Source organism: Rhipicephalus microplus, chromosome X (genome assembly GCF_043290135.1).
Source record: "Rhipicephalus microplus isolate Deutch F79 chromosome X, USDA_Rmic, whole genome shotgun sequence".
Taxonomy (NCBI): domain Eukaryota; kingdom Metazoa; phylum Arthropoda; class Arachnida; order Ixodida; family Ixodidae; genus Rhipicephalus; species Rhipicephalus microplus.
The window spans coordinates 272,509,778-272,528,650 of record NC_134710.1 but is presented as its reverse complement, the minus strand read 5'-3'; the positions used below and the strand labels follow the sequence as shown (position 1 = coordinate 272,528,650).

The 18,873-nt window shown below is 46.5% G+C and overlaps 1 protein-coding gene across 3 annotated transcripts in view; it reads left to right on the top strand.

Annotated features, from left to right (window-relative positions):
* The window catches only part of PpV (Protein phosphatase V), an 84,430-nt gene that overhangs the window by 34,762 nt on the left and 30,795 nt on the right, over positions 1–18,873 (top strand). For all 3 annotated transcript variants that reach the window (XM_075879152.1, XM_075879150.1, XM_075879151.1), the window contains exons 5-7: positions 15,135–15,208; positions 16,054–16,133; positions 16,249–16,368. In XM_075879152.1, the coding sequence (XP_075735267.1) occupies positions 15,135–15,208; positions 16,054–16,133; positions 16,249–16,368 (274 nt within the window). The remainder of the gene's footprint in view (positions 1–15,134; positions 15,209–16,053; positions 16,134–16,248; positions 16,369–18,873) is intronic.

Sequence of the window (18,873 nt, the reverse complement as noted above, 5' to 3'; positions counted from 1 at the left end):
GGCACACGGCAGGCCCAACGCGTCTTGGTGGCTTTCAGCTGCCGTCACCAGTAGCAAACACAAAACTCATAAAGGCCTACGAAAGGCCCACCGGCGGCCCTGTTGTCGTTGTTTAGCGTATGATCTATCACTTGCAACTTGAAGCAACCGTGTGGCTTCAGTATCGCCCCATAATGTGCCAAGATAACCGAAACAACATACAAAACACGCCGCAATGCGCACTGGCCACTTCGGCTTGGCTTGGATTGGATTGAATCTCCGTGCAATAGTACGCTTGATGCTTAAGAGATGGCGCCAAATGGTGCGCGCTATCACCATCAGTGGCTGGAACGAGCAGACATTATTGCGGCAGTTTTCGGGGGTGTGATAATTACTCGAGGAAAAAATGTTTTCGTATTTTTCTTGGGCGATGTGGGGGGTGCGAGAATTATGCGAGTGCGAGGATTATGCGAGTAAATACGGTAACACCGATTCTTATGTAGGTGCAATCTGCCGATATTTTTTCTTTAGCTCTTCTTTTTATTCCCCACCATATTTGCCACTTTTCCTTTTTGTTATGCACCTCATTCTTTATTGTCGCTGCTGCGAGCTGCATGTCTGCAACCACTACTGTGGGCCACAGACAGCCATCCTTCACTCTCCTGATCGTACCGAGGCCTTCGGCCATCGGCCACCAACTCTTCAGCTTCCGGACCCGGCGAGAGATCACATTCCGGACACTCGACACACTGTGTACTGTGGGGAGGGGAGTGCCAAAGATACCGCAGGCTGGTTAACTTCGATGCCCTAGCAGACAGTTACTTGGAAAGCTCTTAATCTGGTCTTGCTTTAAGAGATAACACTTTAGAAGATTGAAACCGTCTTGTTTTGAGAGGAAAAACACAGTGTATATTGGGGACAGTTGCTTACCGAGCAGTCGACACGACGGCTTTATGTAACTCTACCCAGCCTGGTGTTTTCCTGCCAGAAACATCTAAAGCACGGTTTATGTGTGGAGCATGTGTTTGTGTTAATATGTGGAGCATGTGTTGATATGCGAAGCATGTGTTTAGAGTATGCTTCGCCTCTGTCACGCTTCGGCGACGGTGGCGACAGGGTCTGCTAGTAAAAAAAAAACAAAAAAACCCCGACTGCTCGTCCTCTGGATCGTGCGTTTGGAATTCAAAGGCGTCTTTACTTAGCTTTTGCTTGGCGTTGAAGGCAACGCTTCTTTTTCATTCAATAAATAAAAATAATAAAGACGAAATAAGAACGAGAAATCGACGTGGGCTGGGCACGTTGCACGTAGGCAGGATAGCCGCTGGTCATTAAGGGTTACTGTCTAGATTTCCAGAGAAGGCAAGCGCTCGAGGGGAGACAGGAAGGTAGTCAAAAGTTCGCAGTTATAACGTGGCAGAAGCACAAGACCGGGTTGATTGGCAGCTCATGAGATAGGCCTTTGCCCAGTAGTGGCAGTAGTCAAGCCAATGGGGATGATTATGATGATGACGAACAATTAGGCATTCCCAAACCATACCGAATTATGCAACATTCATGTGATACCTCCCCCCCCCCCCCTCTTCCATTCTGCGATGCATTCACTTGAGTCTCCCCCTGGGAAGATACGGGTGGGAATTTTTTTTTATTCCATTGTGCAATTGCAAGGGGGTTTAATAGCGACGCCAGGTGGCAGGCAGACAGCTGGTACGGACACCAATGCTCGAGCAGTCCAGCATCTACAGCTCGTGCACACGCTCGCGCTTCGCACTCAGAGATGGTCCCACTAGTCAGTGCCTTGCGAATTCCCCACTACAATACCCCGGCGACGAAGACAAGCCATCCTGGCGGCTCAAGGTGAAGAGAGAACAGGAGGGTCGTAGCAGGGTTTGAGGCGACTGACGTGGACTGTCTCACGACCAAGGTGGCGCTTGTCCGTGGACGGCTTGAGCGGTTCAGTCACATAGGTGACAGAAGAAGGGTGCTGTATGACGCGGTAAGGGCCAGTGTACTTCGATGCAAACTTGGGAGTCAGTCTAGGAGAGTGGAAAGGCAGTCGGAGGCACACGAGAGAACCGACGGTGAAAGTGTCCTGAACAAGATCACGGTCGTGGCGATCTTTTTGGAGGGCTTGATTATCGGCTGTGAAAGGCCGTGCAAGCTGACCACACTCTTCAACATGTTCGGCCATTTCAGAAACTGGGCTGAACTCGGAGGCATCAGGATTGTATGGCAGAATTGTGTCGAGTGTGCTGCATGGCTCATGACCATGTAAAAGAAAAAATGAAGAAAAGCCTGTTGTTGATTGAATCGCCGTGTTATAGGCGTACGTCACGAAAGGAAAAACAACGTCCCAATTGAAGTGGTCGGAATCAATATACATAGCGAGCATGTCTCCCAGGGTTCTATTGAAACGTTCCGTTAGGCCGTTCGTCTGAGGGTGGTAGGCTGTTGATGTGCGGTGTACCATACGGCATGAATGTAAGAGCTGCTGCAGAACTTCGGACAAATATACGCGGCCCCTGTCACTCAGGAGCTCCCGTGGTGCACCATGACGAAGAACAAACCGATGCAAGATGAAGGTTGCAATGTCACGAGCACCAGCCGAAGGTAGCGCTGCCGTTTCGGCGTACCTTGTCAGATGGTCGGCAGCCACAACCACCCATCGATTAACACCAACAAAGCACGGTAGCGGGCCGTATAGGTCAATCCCAACACGGTCAAATGGGCGTGCAGGACATGGTAAAGGCTGCAGTTTACCGGGTGAATGAGGAAATGTCTTGCGCTGCTGACACTGGGAACATGAGCGAATGTGTTTGCGTACGAACGTGTACATACCCCGCCAGTAATAACGTTGGCGGATCCGCTCATACGTCTTTAGCGCACCGGCGTGTGCGTGTTGTAGTTCAGCATGAAAATATTTGCAGATATCAGACCGGATATGGCTGGGTATGACTAGCAGCCATTTACGACCCGCCACTTGATAATTGCGACAATATAACAAGTCATCCCGTATGGCGAAATGCGTTGCTTACCGGCGAAGAGCACGCGGGTAACCGGAAGTTGACGACGCGTCAGAAAGCATATTCAAGAGTGAGACAATCGAAGGGTCCTTCCGCTGCTTGGATGGCATGTCTGTGACGCTGACGGCAGAGAGGGGAAGGTCAAGGGCCGATTTCCGTATCATCAGATTTCACGGGTGATCGTGAAAGCAAATCTGCGTCAGAGTGCTTTCGCCCCGATCGGTAGACGACACGTATGTGGAATTCCTGGAGGCGTAGTGCCCAACGTACAAGGCGACCAGAAGGATCTTTCAGTGAAGCCAACCAACAGAGTGCGTGGTGGTCAGTTACCACATCAAAAGTTTGGCCGTACAAATAGGGGCGAAACTTGTTTAACGCCCACACAATCGCCAGGCACTCTTTTTTCGTAACAGAATAGTTGGCTTCTGCCTTAGTGAGGGCGCAGCTGGCATAGACGACCACATACTCCGTAAAACCTAGTTTGCGTTGCGTGAGCACTGCACCAAGGCCGACGCCACTTGCATCTGTGTATACTTCGGTCGGCGCAGTAGGGTAGTAATGGTGCAGTACGGGTGGTGAGGTAAGGAGTTGGCGCAGTGTTGCGAAGGATTCGTCACAGGCTGCTGTCCAATTCGAAAGATCTGCAGGGCCAGCAAGGAGTTTGGTGAGCGGAGCGATGATGGAAGCAAAGTTCCGGACAAACCAACGAAAATAGGAGCACAGGCCCACAAAGCTCCGTAGTTTTTCAACTGTAGTCGGCTTAGGAAATTCAGCAAGAGCACGAAGCTTGTCAGGGTCGGGAAGGATGCCGGCTTTCGAGATGACATGACCAAGTATGGTGAGTTGTTTAGCCCCGAAGTGACATTTCTTCAGGTTGAGCGGAAGCCTGGCGTTTGTTAGGCACTGTAGAATCTTACGCAGACGAGTGAAATGCGAAGTGGAATCGGGTAAAAAGACCGCAATGTCATCAAGATAGCACAAGCATACGTTCCACTTGAGACCGCGTAAAATGCTGTCCATCATTCGCTCGAATGTGGCGGGCGCATTGCAGAGTCCGAATGGCATTACGGTAAATTTATAGAGACCATTCGGTGTGACGAATGCCGTTTTTGGACGATCAGACTCGGCCATTGGGACCTGCCAATAACCTGAGCGAAGGTCAAGTGAGGAAAAGAATTCTGCACTTTGGAGACAATCTAGAGCGTCGCCTATGTGGGGAAGAGGGTAAACATCTTTCCTCGTAATGTTGTTTAGGCACCTGTAGTCTACCCAGAACCAGATCGAACCATCCTTTTTTTTTGACGAGTACAGCTGGTGAAGACCAAGGACTACAAGAAGGCTTGATGACTCCACACTGTAGCCCGTCGTCTACTTGTTCTTCAATTACGCGACGCTCTGCCGGGGACACACGATAGGGGCGCTGACGCAAAGGAGTACTCTTCCCTGTGTCAATTGCGTGCACAACGGTGTTCGTTCTTCCTAGCACCGCTTGGGGAAAGTCAAACGAAGGCCTGAATTCGTGCAACAGGGTAACAAGCTGCTCTCGTTGAACTGGGGCGAGATGGCTGTCAATAGAACGGTGAAATGCATCGGACGACACGCTGTTCGAGGCAAAGTGAGGAACCAACACGTTCAGCTCCATATTCGGCTTGGTGTCAAAGAAATCGGCAGGCACGATAGTACCTTCATCGATAAGCTAAATGTGGCCGAGCGTCTCGTTGTGGCGCGAACTGAGGGGGCACGAGTTGGGATTGGTAATAAATATTCGGGTAGTGTCTTGACAAAGTGCAAGAACAGCGAATGGCAGCAATGTGTGGTGGCGGCTACCAAAGATGTCGGATGGCGTGAATAAGACGGTAGCGTCAGAAAGTGAAGCACAGCAGGCAGGCACAAACTGGGTGCTGAAAAGAGGAAGGTCTATGTCCGTCGCGACGGCAGGGTTAGCCACACTAGATACGGCCGCATCAACAGAAGGCACATCACGAAACGCTAACAGCCCCACTTCGGCCCGAGTGCAGTCCATGACGGCGTGATGACGTGATAAGAAATCCCATCCTAGGATGACATCGTGGAAACATGAAGCCAACACAGGAAATTCAATGATGTACAACATGTCTCGAATAACCACTTTTGCTGTACATGCCACGATGGGCTCAATTTGTTGGGCGCTCGCAGTGCTAAGAGAAACCACGGGAGAAAGCATCGTCACTTTACGAAGAGAGCGGCAGAGTCTTTGACTAATCACAGATATCGCGGCACCGGTATCGATGAGTGCAAGTGTTTGTACACCTTCAACGATTGCATCGATAAGATTGGCGGGAGACAGGCGAGGACTTAAACGATTAGACGATGTCGCAGCTCGTGCCTCCGGAGCTGCGGCAGTTTGTTTTCCGTCTCAATGGAGGTGGGTCGTCGACTCATAGGCGATACAGAACGACGACTTGTTGAAGGGGAAGGCGAGCGGGAAGTAGAATGTCGAGAAGCGGAGGTTCGGGTGCCGGAAGCAGCTTGCACATCGCGTTCGTGAACTTCAGGTGGCACGTGAGGTGCGTGGTATGGAGGCCGGAACAAGTAGTCAGGGTATCTTGGTGCGTTAACTGCGAAGCGCCGACGACATAGACGTGCAACGTGACCTGGAATTCCGCAAAAGTAACGTATCGGTCGGTTGTCAGCAGTGCACCAAGGATTTCCGGCATGCTGCTGTGTAGCTGGAAACGGCGCGGTGGAAGGTCGCACAGATTGTGGCGTATACAATGGCAGACGAGGCGGAGGCATTGCCGCGACGGCCGCATAAGTCAGTGGCGCGGCAACAGGTGTTGGGGGAGAGGCAGACGTAGGTGATGGCAACGCCTCGGAGACCTGCTCCTGAATATCCTGTCTGATTGTCGGCGTTAGGTGGTTCGTTGGTGCTTTGGTGGTCGGCAGATACGAAAGACAAGAAAGCTGTCATATGACCTCTTCGTGTACAAATTTTTTTATCTGCTCCAGCAGGGTGCTGTTATCACCGACGGCCACGGCAGTGAGAGAGTCGTCTGCTATCGTCGACCTCCGAACTGATGCATGTTGTTTGCGAATCTTTTCCAAGCTCTGGCACAAGGTCACAAGTTCGGATACGGTACTTGGGCCCTTTGCCAGCAACATTTGAAAGGCATCATCGTCTATTCCTTTCAATATATGCCTGATCTTGTCTTCTTCGGTCACCTCGGGGTTAAAGCGCCGGCATAAATCAATTACATCTTCAATATAGCTAGTGAAGTTTTCGCCCTGCCTTTGTGCTCGTCTGCGTAGGCGCTGTTCAGCACACAGCTTGCGCACTGCGGGGCGATCGAACACAGCTGCAACGGTAGTCTTGAAAGCAGCCCAAGTGGTAAATTCAGTACGGTGGTTTGTGAACCACAGGCTGGCGACGTCTTTGAGATAAAATGGATGGGACATACTCCAATTTTGAGGGGTCGTTTCACTTGTTGGCGGCGCTCACCTTTTCAAACAGCTGCAACCAGTCTTCCACATCTTGGTCTTCGGTGCCGCTGAAGAAGGGGGGATCCCGTTGGCGCAGCGTGGTAGGTACGATGACCAGTTGAGATTGTTGAGCCGTGCTTTGCAGGGTGGTGCCTTGCTCGGTCGTCTGATCAGGCATTGCTGATGCAGTGGGCAGCTTTCGGCTTCGAAGTTCCAGGTTTGCGTACCCAGCACACTTCTACCACTTTGCAAGGGAGTTTAATAGCGACGCCAGGTGGTAGGCAGACAGCTGGTACCGACGCCAATGCTCGAGCAGTCCAGCGTCTACAGCTCGTGCACACGCTCGCACTTCGCACTCAGAGATGGTCCCACTAGTCAGTGCCTTGCGAATTCCCCACTACACAATAAACGAAATTCGCAGGAGACTTGCTACATTAACTAAACAGCCACAGCTCATATGCACGTTATATTGAGTCGGAGTATAAATGTCTGGCATTTTTTTCCACTTTATGAGGGTATTATATTTTACAGTCGTTCTTTTAAATGCAAAACCAACGTAGCGTGGTTAGCACTGCGTAGATAAGAGAGCCAGCTTTGACTCCAATTTTAGTTGACATTGCTCTAAAATTATTTCTCAAAAGTGTTATTGCTGTAATTAACTGGAAATATAAACAGGAAGAGTGAAAGTTGTTGCCCTGAAAGAAATTGTCAAAACAATCTTCAGAAGTTATCTTGTGTGCTGCAGGTATGTGCGCAATAACTGAAGATTGGACAGTGCTTCGTTTGTGTTGGAAGCATATTTGGCTGAAACGGCCTGGGCCGGGCCAGCAGGTCCAAATCTTTCGGGCTCAGGCTGGGGACTCCGGGCCGGGCTCGGGCGGAATGACACATGGATTTTCGGGCTGGGCAGGGCCCGGGCTGATGCAATCAGCCCCAGCAGGGCTCTACCCTGTTCCACCCCTTTTATGGTGTAAATTATTTCTCTGCAAGCTTTACTGTGACGTATACAAGCTGGTATGCGCTCCATAGAGCGTAGGAACACTCGTGCACGTTTTAACCCACTTAACATCTCTGGGTGGTAATTGTTCATTCTTTGAAGATCTTAATCTGCTCTTGCCACAAGCCAACACACCAACCAAAGGAAAGCAATAAAAGAAGACAGGCCAGCTCCTGATGCTGCTTTTTTTTCTCTGTTTCTTTCTAGTAGCATACTTCAAGATCGATTCATAGTGAACATCAAATGGCCTGATTTGCCATTATAACATCTTATTGCGTTATGTTTCTGAGAATCTTATATACAAGTTCTGTAACAGCATTGTGTGTGTGTAAGGGAAAATTACAGCATCTCAGATGGTAGTACCTGATAGCAGCAGGTACTACCTCATAACATCTCTGATTGTAGTGTTGTCTGACCGCCATGAAGGTCATAGGGCCTCTTAGCTTTTACCTTGTGGTCTGACCACGTTTAATGTCTCACCACATTAAATTTAGTACTAGATTCTCGAAGCAAATATTTATGCTGGTGAGCTTTGCCATAAAGGGCATTGTTTGCTGAAGTGCATCTTGAAAGTGCTGTAGAAGGTTAGATCAGAAAGTTACTCTAGTAAAAGTGCTCTGGAATGTTAGATCAGAAGGTTGAACTCTGGGAAAAGGATCTTTCTGCTTTTGCCTGGAACAGATTTCATATGCCATGAAAGGTTGGAGTGAAAGACAAATGGCTGTCTTGCCACTCTAAAGTTACCAAGGCAAGGTATTGTTGTAGTTTCCTTAGCACAGGGGCCATATTGTGGGAAGTACCGTCTCATACTCGCAGTGGTCCTCTCAGATTCAGGCTAGCAAAAACTACTTCTTCTCTTTATTGTACTGGGACTTTGAAGTGAATAAGTAGTCATTTTTGTCATTGTGCCATGTGTAGTAAGGCACAAATAGGGATGTGGCATTACTACTTCTTCTCTTTATTGTACTGGGACTTTGAAGTGAATTAGTAGTCATTTTTGTCATTGTGCCATGTGTAGTAAGGCACAAATAGGGATGTGGCATTACTGTCCCTATAAAGCAGGCATTGTCTTGATTCTCATGGAACAGTGGTCAATAGATGAGTATACTATAAGTAGCTTGTCAGTGTCTACATCAATCAAGAAGATATGGCTTCATGCACAGCATGTGCAATAGCTCCAATGCCTGTTAATGATGTTTTAAATAGCTTGTATTGTCAGCACTGACCTCTTAGTTCATGCAACTAAGATGAATAGGAACCTTTTACGCAGTGATCTTACTCCTGCACCAAAGTGGGCCAAATCAGATTTACTCCGCCATTCAGATAATACCAACGAAAATTGATCCAAGCTGCGCCGAAGTCAGATTTGACAGCGTCTATCACTGGCAATAGTCACGCCAGCGCGTCAATACATGTGCATCTTGTTCTCGGGGCCTCCAACATCACTATCACGTACCTATTTTATTACGCTAAATAAACAGTGGTCACGCTTGTTCTAAAATGCCCAATGCTAGGTTTGGTGCCTACGCAACTCTGGTGCAAGTCCGGTTAACAGCGGAATGCGCTCTCCGCAGGGGCTTGTGACGTCTAGTGTGAAACTGTGGCGGCAATTTATCGGTGATTTCAGGAACGCTGCTGATAGTTTGTTGGAAGAGTTGCACGGCATGTATAATAAAGCAATTTTCACTAAAAACTGCACGCATGCCGCCAGAATGTTTGTCACGTCTGTCTGGACATTGCGATCTAATTTTCCGAGCTTTGCGTCCGCAGAAGAACACGTAAATGGTGGTAACGTGCTGACACTTTTCCTCTAACATACTTTATCCATGGAATATCATAAAAAGGAGCGGTTTCTTAATTTCTTCCACGAGCACATCCGCAATTATAATCGCTGTAGAGGTAAAAGCCCCTAAAGGCCCTACTGTTTCGAACTCGAGGTTGCTAGAGTTCAAATTGGAAATTCTCGTGTGCTTTCTTTTAAATGTCATCTCATTAATAAAAGCATGCCTCCTGGTCGAAGCAGCCGCAATTCGGTTTTAATAGACGCAGCTATATATATATATTTCAATACACGCAGCTATATCGCTGGCGGCTCTGGTGTTGGAAGGCCTGTGAATCGACTACACCTTGTTACTCGTCCGCCTCTCGCTTTCCAGAGTGAATAATTGATGGTAAAAATAATAATAATAATAATAAAAAGAACATGGCGGCATCGCATTCATTGCTTCGTTTTGAAGAGAGGAGGGGGGAGGGAGAGCTGTTGCGTCGCTTGAAGGGTGCAGTAGCTGGCACGCGCTATCTCGAGGCATAATGAGTCAACTCGTTAACTTTCTGCTTCTTCGTGTTAAGATAACTGACAATACGAAAGCTTCGGCAACTAGTAGAGTGATCATTGTCCCTTTATCCAGCGTTCTTTTCAGCTACGCGATATCAGATCTAAAACATGCAATTTCTTAGTTTAACTTACGCTCTTAGCAATGAATGCAACACCAACAAATTGTATTGTTATACCAAATAATAAGGGTTGACCTCATCCGTGAGAAATGCTTGCGGGGGGTTGCCATTTCCAATGTCCGCACACTCGCAAAAACTTGCTGCACGCGGTGCTCGATATCTGTGACTTGGGTGACTAGAGGGCCTTGAAACATCTCTTGCACGCCGATACACCAACAGATGGAATCCGACTTCTCTGGAGCGCCCAGCGGGCTGCTCCAGCTGGCGTTTTCTTCAGAAATATGTAAAGAGAGATGCCTTAATGCTACCAAACATTGTCGTACTGCTACTGCATGTTAAGCCCTTGTGCTGTAATGTAAGCATCAATGGAAGCTTGTAGCTAACATGAGATAGAAGCCGCGGCCAACAACAGTGTCGACAGGCCCATGCTCCGCTGCTCTAGACCAGTGTGATTCTATCTGTACAGTATGAATGGCAATCAGTAATGGACCTCCGAAATGGCGCGACACTGGTGTGGCCGCCTTGTGATCAAGGCTCACTGCATACCCTTATATGGCAGCTCTAGAAAGGGAAGCTCTTTTCGCACAGCCTGTTCGTTTTGAAAGTACAAGATAGAAGGGTATACCAGCCGTAAATAGCTTGTGCGCCAGATCACCCCCTAAAGTCAGAGTTCATAACAACGCCCTCCCCCCCGCCCTCGCATTCCTAGCTCGATCCTTCCTGTCCCTTGGATACGGACGGCATGTTCCTCATTGCTTGAGTAATGATTTATGGGAGGCCTGGCACACGGGGTGATGTTATCGCATCCGCACTCAGTGTAAAGGCGATAGGTCGGCCCTTATCTCTTTTTTAGCCACATTTGTCGCCTCCGCTCACGCACTTTCACCCGCGTGTAAAGCACGATGCGCCGGGGAATGTTGTCGATTGGGACATTTCGCAAAACATGATGGCCACCAGGGGGGGCACATAGGGAACGTGCCACGCCTCTCCTACACCGAAATGTTTTTCGCCATGGCATATGTAGTGCGGAATGACCTTTTGCCTGCCCCCTTCCCTTCAGATCAAGGTGCACCCCGCCCCTCAAATGTTTTAAAATTTATTCTGGCAACGAGAGAATGTCTATATAATTACTATCCCATTAAAAACAAAATGGATCTTGCCCTAGAGTTAATTTAGCCGTATGCATAAGGTACCCTGTGAAATTTTTTTTTATGCTTTCCTTTTTAGAGGTCATGGTATGTTTTTTTTTTAAGTATAAACAGAACACCCTAGTTACACTAAACATTGCTGCAAAAGAAAAATGGAGTTTGCAAAATTTTGTAGTTTCAGCACAGAGATGAGTGCCGGAGGAGGTTGGCTTTCTGAGACTAGCTGAATGATGTCATACTGTGTCTATCAGTCTAATCAGTCGTGAAAAAAAAAGAACCATTTTTTAATTCTTCAAGTCATCTTAGGGGAATGCATTTGTGACTATGCGTGTCTGTAGTGTTGTACACCACAGTGTTTGTCTACCATATGTGCCGATAATCACAGGTGTACTTATATTGTTATTTCATGAAGTGCAATTATATTCAACCAGTATTCTATTTATTTGCTACCGAAATAATCACTGAACAAGTTTTTCGGAATGATCAACAGCATGACGCCATTATTTTTGCGTCATCAACTGGAAAAGGGAGTGCTTCTAAGATGATTGGCTCCATGAAATTTGCAATGAATCTAAATATTTGTAATTCCTCAGAAGGGCCTCAGAATAATTTTTTATGACCTTTAATGTAAATGCAACTTGCTTATGGCATTAATGTAAATGCAACTTTAATGTAAATGGGCCCACTTGCGGTTTTAGTTGTGCCAGTCTTTGTCACTGTGTAGTTTTGGTACCGCTAGTGGCACTGTCGTTTGAGCTAAGTGCAGTTGCGGCCCATTCCCAGTTATTGCCATGCCCCACAGCCTCGCAATCATGTTTCCGTGGGTTAGTGTTTCAGTGTATTTGTTCCTATAATTCTTTATACATTTGTGATCTTTTGATTAAAGCTTGCATTAGTTGTGCCTTCAGTGAACTTATGTACACACCGAATTTAAAGGAGCACTAACTCAAAAATGTTGCACCTAGTTTTTATTTCTTTATTTTTATTGCAATAGATAGCTTATGACCCACTTATTCGGCTGGAAACCTCATTTGTGCGAGTGTGCGCTGGTAATTTAGAGACATTTTTAGAGTTCCCAGTCGCAGTTTTCGTTTCAAAGTGCACTGAGCCAGGCAGGAGCAGTTTTGGCAGCAAGGTAAACACAGCTGGTCACTTGACCACGCAAACTGTGACACCGTGGGGCACGCCATAGCACGCATGAGTGGGTGCTGCGCTGACAGCCAGCACACGCAAAGCTGCAGGCACGGAGAAAGAAATCACAAGCAACGGAAGCGCAGGGCGCGTGCCAGACACCAGCCTACTCAAACTCGTTGCATAGGTTTTTTTACACCCACCGCATTGATGTCTGTGTGGCAATCGAAGGGGCTCCGTACCTGGTTCTGTCGTGTGGCATGCACTTTAAAGGGCCACGCACCAGGTTTGACAATTTTGAGCTGACAAGCGCAATGCGTACACGAGGCGTTCATGATCACGTCTGCCAAAATTTGCAACCCTGCACACCGCGGAAATGGCTCAAAATTCAAGATGAACGCTGCTCCCCCTTCCCTCTGCCTGTGCACACCTAGAGAATGAGGGCATGACACGGATGTATGAATGGCCCTACGTAAACTGCAATGCAGTGACGTTGGTCATCTACGTAGACGGCTCTGCTCTGACGTTGTCAGCAGTATACCACATGGCATGGCAAAAATATTTAACACGGCATGCGTAGTTTATGTAATTCATTGCTTGAAAAGATCAATAAAACTCTAGATAAATAATGAGATGCAATAAGGGAATGTGAGCATCTTTTTTTCATTTTTCTCTCACGAATTGCAACGAGATGCAGGGCTAATATGTCGGCGTTTCGCACGCGTTCGTGTCCCAGTGATCAGCGCATTGAGCAGACGACCGCCGTGGAACGCTCCTACGCGTTGGCGCACTCATTGTGCTCATCTACTCTACCACGTCTAAGCCAGCTTTTACAACTTGCTAGGAAGCGCAGTCACTAAACACAGAACACACAACACAAGCGCTTAACCTCGTCTTAACGTTTCTTTCACATATTCAGGAAGGACGACGTCATCCGTGGTGTGAATAATGTTGCCTTCAGCAGGTTTCTTCGGTTGGCGCTTGGACCTGAGCTGCGACAGTGTTGTTGACCAAAGGCGTTCAGTTTCGCAGTTGCGAACATTTGGGCCTTGTGAACTGCGCAACTGAACGCCTTTGGTCAACAACACTGTCGCAGCTCAGGTCCAAGTGCCAACCGAAGAAACCTGCTGAAGGCAACATTATTCACACCACGGATGACGTCGTTCTTCCTGAATATGTGAAAGAGATGTTAAGACGAGGTTAAGCGCTTGTGTTGTGTGTTCTGTGTTTTAGTGGCTGCTCTTCCTAGCAAGATGGATCCTTACCAACTGGCCCGATACAATTATTTATTCAGCTTTTACAAACCATCCTGCAGAAACAGGCAGAAGACCACAAAATAGCGCTGGTCAACAAAGCAACGCTGCTCGCGTGCTCGGGGGTTGGACTTGTTTGGGCACGTCATGCGCACATCATCTCATGGTCGGATGCTGGAGAGGGCGGGGAAGAGATTGAACTTGCGAAGGCTACGCGGAGGAGCGGCAAGGGTTTCAAGCTCGCCTCCTCTCATCCTCGTTTCGCGACGCTTCATAAAACCTGTTTTCTCCGCTCGTGATGAACCGATTCGAAAAATTTTTGTGGCAAAATGTTACTCATGGGACACCCAACAACTTCCACTGTCTAACTAAAATTCGGTATGGGGCCTGGTGAGTGGCCCTTTACAATATATTTTAAGTATGTTGTGGGCCATATTTTTCCTTGATATTTCATAGGTGTTGTGTATGCCTCTAGATAAATCTATTTCACTCACTCTGTCACCTTCAGAATTTTGTGTCAGAGCTGCTTTAATACTTCATTTTATTGTATACTAAAAGCAGGGGTGGGAATATTTGATATTTCAATTACTTCTTTAGTGGCATTTGCTATTTTACTACTCCAACTATTTGAACTTCCCAAAGACAATATAAGCCAGCGTCCGATTGGCGGTGGCCCCCCTTCAGATATTAATATGCTTTACCCCATTGCGCACATTGCAGTAAAGCTGCCTTTCAGGCTCGGCTACGGTTGCTAATGTATTGGCTCAAGAAAATGCTCGTTCCAATATGGAGATGACAAATGTGGTAGAAATGGAGACTCAAATAATGCTGCTGTAGCCTGAAATTTGAGCAAGATATCAGGATAATTGAACGCCGTGGGTTTTAAGCGCCCAAATTTTCGGATCTTTTTATATTATGACGTCTGTGATTCAGATTTGTAACTCTGGACTCGAAGGGAGCACACCCTTGTCCGCCTCATCAGTTAGGCTTCAGCAGAAGTTTAAAGAGAAGGAAAGGCTGAGAGAATAGCATCGTTGCCTTTCATGTGTAAAGTGTCGGCAACACTCTGGTTGAACCAAGTCATGCATATAAATGCAATTCGGCCTCTGCATATTTTCATTCTTAATAAGACAATGATAAAACCACCCTACCAGCACTTCATCAACCTAGCCGAAACACTTTCATGTTGCCATCTTATTATAATATGCTTAGGAATACCCTCCAACTACTCCGCCCTCCTCTTACAATTTCGATTCGAAGTATTAAAAAATATTTGAAAAATGTTCAATTCAATTTGCACTCACATTTCAATATTTGGATTCGTTCTGTACTTAAAATTTTGGTATTCATATAGCTCTAAGTAAAAAAGCATTAAAAAGCTATCTGGCCTCTATTTTTTGTTTTTGCAACCTGTTACAGAACTGAGGGCAGCTGCTACAAATCATTTTTGCTGCTACAAAATTTGATACAAAGCATTTTTGACCATTCTTACTGCAAAAGTGTGGCTTAAAAATTATTCTTCACCCCCACTCCCTGCCTATCTATCTCCCCATTTTAAAAGTCCCTATGTTGATAGGTACGTTATTGCGAGATCAATAGTTGTTAACCTGTGCTTATTTGCCTCAATAAACATCATAGTAGGCTATGTATTCTTCCTTTTGCTAAGGTATTTCTTGTTGCAATTGAATACTAGGTGGCCTAACAGGATCACACTTCTGCGTGGAAACCATGAGAGTCGGCAGATCACCCAAGTCTATGGATTTTATGGTACGTTTTAATTTTTCGCTCTGCTTGTTATGTAGAAAAGGCACTTTTGGCATATAAGTATCTAATGTCCACTCATGCTCTGATTATGCCAAACTGCTCGTGTGTGTGCTAAGGCCTTAGTGAATGTTAGCATAATACTTCAGAATGGTTTTTAATTGCCAGCTTACTTTAGTATGAGAGCAACGCTGTTAGCCACCTGATTGTGACCTGCTTGACATAAATTCAGTAAAATCTTGTTACTGTTAAATTAAAAGAAGGTGTTCAGTTAGTTGGGACCATATTTCTTGTGCTAACGTTTGACAATGTTGGTGGGGAAATGAATGTTGTTGCTTAGCATTGGCAAGCCGCAGCAAATGTGGAAATTCACATGACAATTTGATCCTGTGTGCATCAGAAAGGAGATATCTTTTTTTGCTGGTGCCTTGCCAAGCTGTACGCTGCTCCCACTCATATTTTTTATACTACCACTGCCTCATTGTTATATCTCTTTTTTTGCGTGTGTATGTCTGTAACTCCTGGTGCAGAAGTGTGGCCATTAACAGGGTGGGCTAAATTTGGCTGTGGTGAAAAGATTTAAACCCTCCAACAAAGTGTTTGTAGCATTCCTGTTGTGTACAGGCTTCAATGAGACTCTGAAAATAACTAACATTTGTGGTATCATGTGTAACACTGCATGCATGTTTTCTGTCTCTCTCCTTTGTGCCTCGACCTCTCACCAGGGGTAGCATGGCAGGCCAGTTGCTAAGCTGATATCTACATATATTGCCTAATATTCTATTCTGGCTAGTGAGGGACTCTCAAACAGTGCTAAACCTTACAAGAAAACTTCTATTTTTATGTTGTAGATGAATGCCAAACTAAGTATGGGAATGCAAATGCCTGGAAATACTGCTGCAAAGTATTTGACCTTCTGACCGTGGCTGCCGTAAGTGTACAATTTTTTTTCTTTTGTAATACTAGGTATTGTGACCTTTAAAGCTAGGGAGCAGTGCTACAGACAAGTTATGCTATATATTTTTTTTAATTTTAAATTGTTTCAGATAATTGATGAAGAAGTCATTTGTGTCCATGGTGGCTTATCACCTCTGATCAAGACGCTAGACCAAATACGAACAATTGAGAGGAACCAGGAAATCCCCCACAAAGGCGCCTTCTGTGATATCCTTTTTTGCTTTTGTTGTGGCACTGTTTTGCTCTTGTTAGAAATCTTTTACTGAACCATCATGAAAGAATTGACTGTTGTCATCACCTAGTTTCAGAAAGTCATTTTATTAGTATTTGATAATTGGGTTTACATAAAAGCATACCTGCCAAGTCTTTCGGATTGGCCGGGAGACTCCGAATTTGGACCATTTTTTCCGGTTGTTTAGTTGTCATCAAAATCTCTCGGAAATAAAAGTTTCTGTGCGTGATCTAGCCGCATTGACAAAAAAGCAGCTCAATTCGCTCTAGGCTTTTCGAACCTACCCCAATTTATTATAAATGAGTTTAAGAGGGGTTCATCAATACGTACAGTATAATCTCAGTGATTCGGAACCACGGCAGATATGAATTCTCGAAATTCCAGCCAAATTTTACTATGTTCATTGGGCCTCAATTCTAATGTTCCGAACACATTTCATAGTCACGGCAGGTGATACGAACTTTGGTATGGAAACTATCGAAAGAAGGCAGACAGCAGCGTACTCGAAGCTTCGGAAGTACGTGTGCGACCGCGCACGCACTGTCTTCTACAGTGCGTGTGATTGTCGTTGCCACAACCCCTGTGGACGAAACTGCGGTCGTTCTTGACACGATCATGTATGGCGACGATGTAACTGACAGAACCCCGAAAGTGTGTGCTCAACCAGTCAAAGCAACACTGCTTTCCGCAAACTGTGCGGACAAAACTGCAGCAGATGCTATCGTAGATGGCATAAAACGACTTAGTTTTGAAGCCGCGTGCGCAGCCAAGCGCACGGAGATAGTAAAATGAACTACCGTTTGCCGCAACCGCCGCACACAAAACTGCGGTAGTGGCGACGCGAGAGCAGTCTACGAACTCCGAGGGCACGTAGCGGTAGGTTAAAAACAGTAAATACATAAAAAATTTAAAAAGTGTAGTTTCGCCTCAAGGGCGATGCAATAAATGCGACAGCAACAACTTGGAATGTAACACTGAGAACGGCAAGCAGATCCAAACAGCAGCGCGCTGCTATCACACAAATGATGCACGAAAACGATACTCGCAGGATCAGAGCGAAGGAACAACGTTTACCGCTCGACACGCAACGCGCTGTTTAAATAAAAACGATGCATGATACGTAATTACAGGTACCGATAAGTACAAATTGACAAATGTTCTAGTTGTTATACCTCTCTGTGTATGAAAGCGCGTTGTTTTCACAAAGGGGCCTGTGCAGAGACCAAATTGACACCTTTGTGGGCCCGAAACTAATGCTTTTGTTTCAGTGAAAGTCAAAGGCACATAATGCCCCCACCAAAGGACAAGCATGCGCGATCACGCACCCCCCCCCCCCCCCCCTCCCTTCATCCATGAGGGCAAAGTACACGTGAGAGATAAGCAGGCGTCGGTGCATCGCGACGAGCTTGGTGCGAAGCGCGAGCGGCTTTCTTTCTTTGAGTGTTCATATATATATAGATATGTATACATATACGGTGAAGGATGGCGGCGGTGGCGACGGCAAAAAAAAAACTGCCTGTACTATTCATATAATTGCTATTGCAATAAGAAGGGGCAAGAAGACGCGTTTCGGCGTTCCTCTCAAAATGATCTAGTAGTGGGGAAAGCTTTGACCCGCGTGTGGCAGTATGGGCTAGTTGGTATGACATGACGATAGTTATAGCACGAGAACAGAATGACAAAAAGAGACAAGAAGGACCCGCACTTTTGCTGCAGCCAGCTGCGCCGTCTCATCCGTTCTCGTGTGTCCCAGGAAGACACGCGAGTTTTATGACCGAAATAGATTCTGCTAGTTGTGTTGAACCTTTGAGACTCTCACCTTAGTGAAAAACTCTACCCTCATGTGTTCGGCTACTTCTAGCCACTATAAGACTGCAACCCTGATGTTGGCGCTTGCGATTGAGACCCCCCTCTCACCCGCTTTTGTTTTTTGCAATGTTTTTCTTTGTCCTTGCTTGGCAGGTATGTAAAAGTTTACATGAATTAAAATGTAGGACATGGAACTTTACAATCCAGGGCTATGAAGATGTACATACCGTATTTACTCTATTCTACCGCGCCCTCGATTGTAACGCGCACCCGATTTCCACCGCGAAAAAAAAAAAAAAAACGTAAGACATCGATTGCAACGCGCACCCGTTTTTTTTTGCTGGCCCGCACGATCACACCACTCGAAAAAACGATTCCTTTCGGGATTGTCTTCCATTTAAATATGAGGTACGGGCGAAGCTTGTGCCCATCTGACGTGTAACAGAGCATTGCCGTCACTGTAGTTTTACCGTGGACCGATGTCAGCACGCGAACTTGCTTCGCCCCCTTCTTCTCGACAGTTGTGGTGCCAGGCATGTCGAAGTAAAGAGGCGTCTGATCGGCATTCCAGATTTGCCCAAGCAGGTAGCCGTTGTTGCGCCGCAAGTTTAGGACGAACCTCTGAAAACTGTAAAGCTTTTCATCGTACTTCTCCGCAAAAGTTTTCGCATAT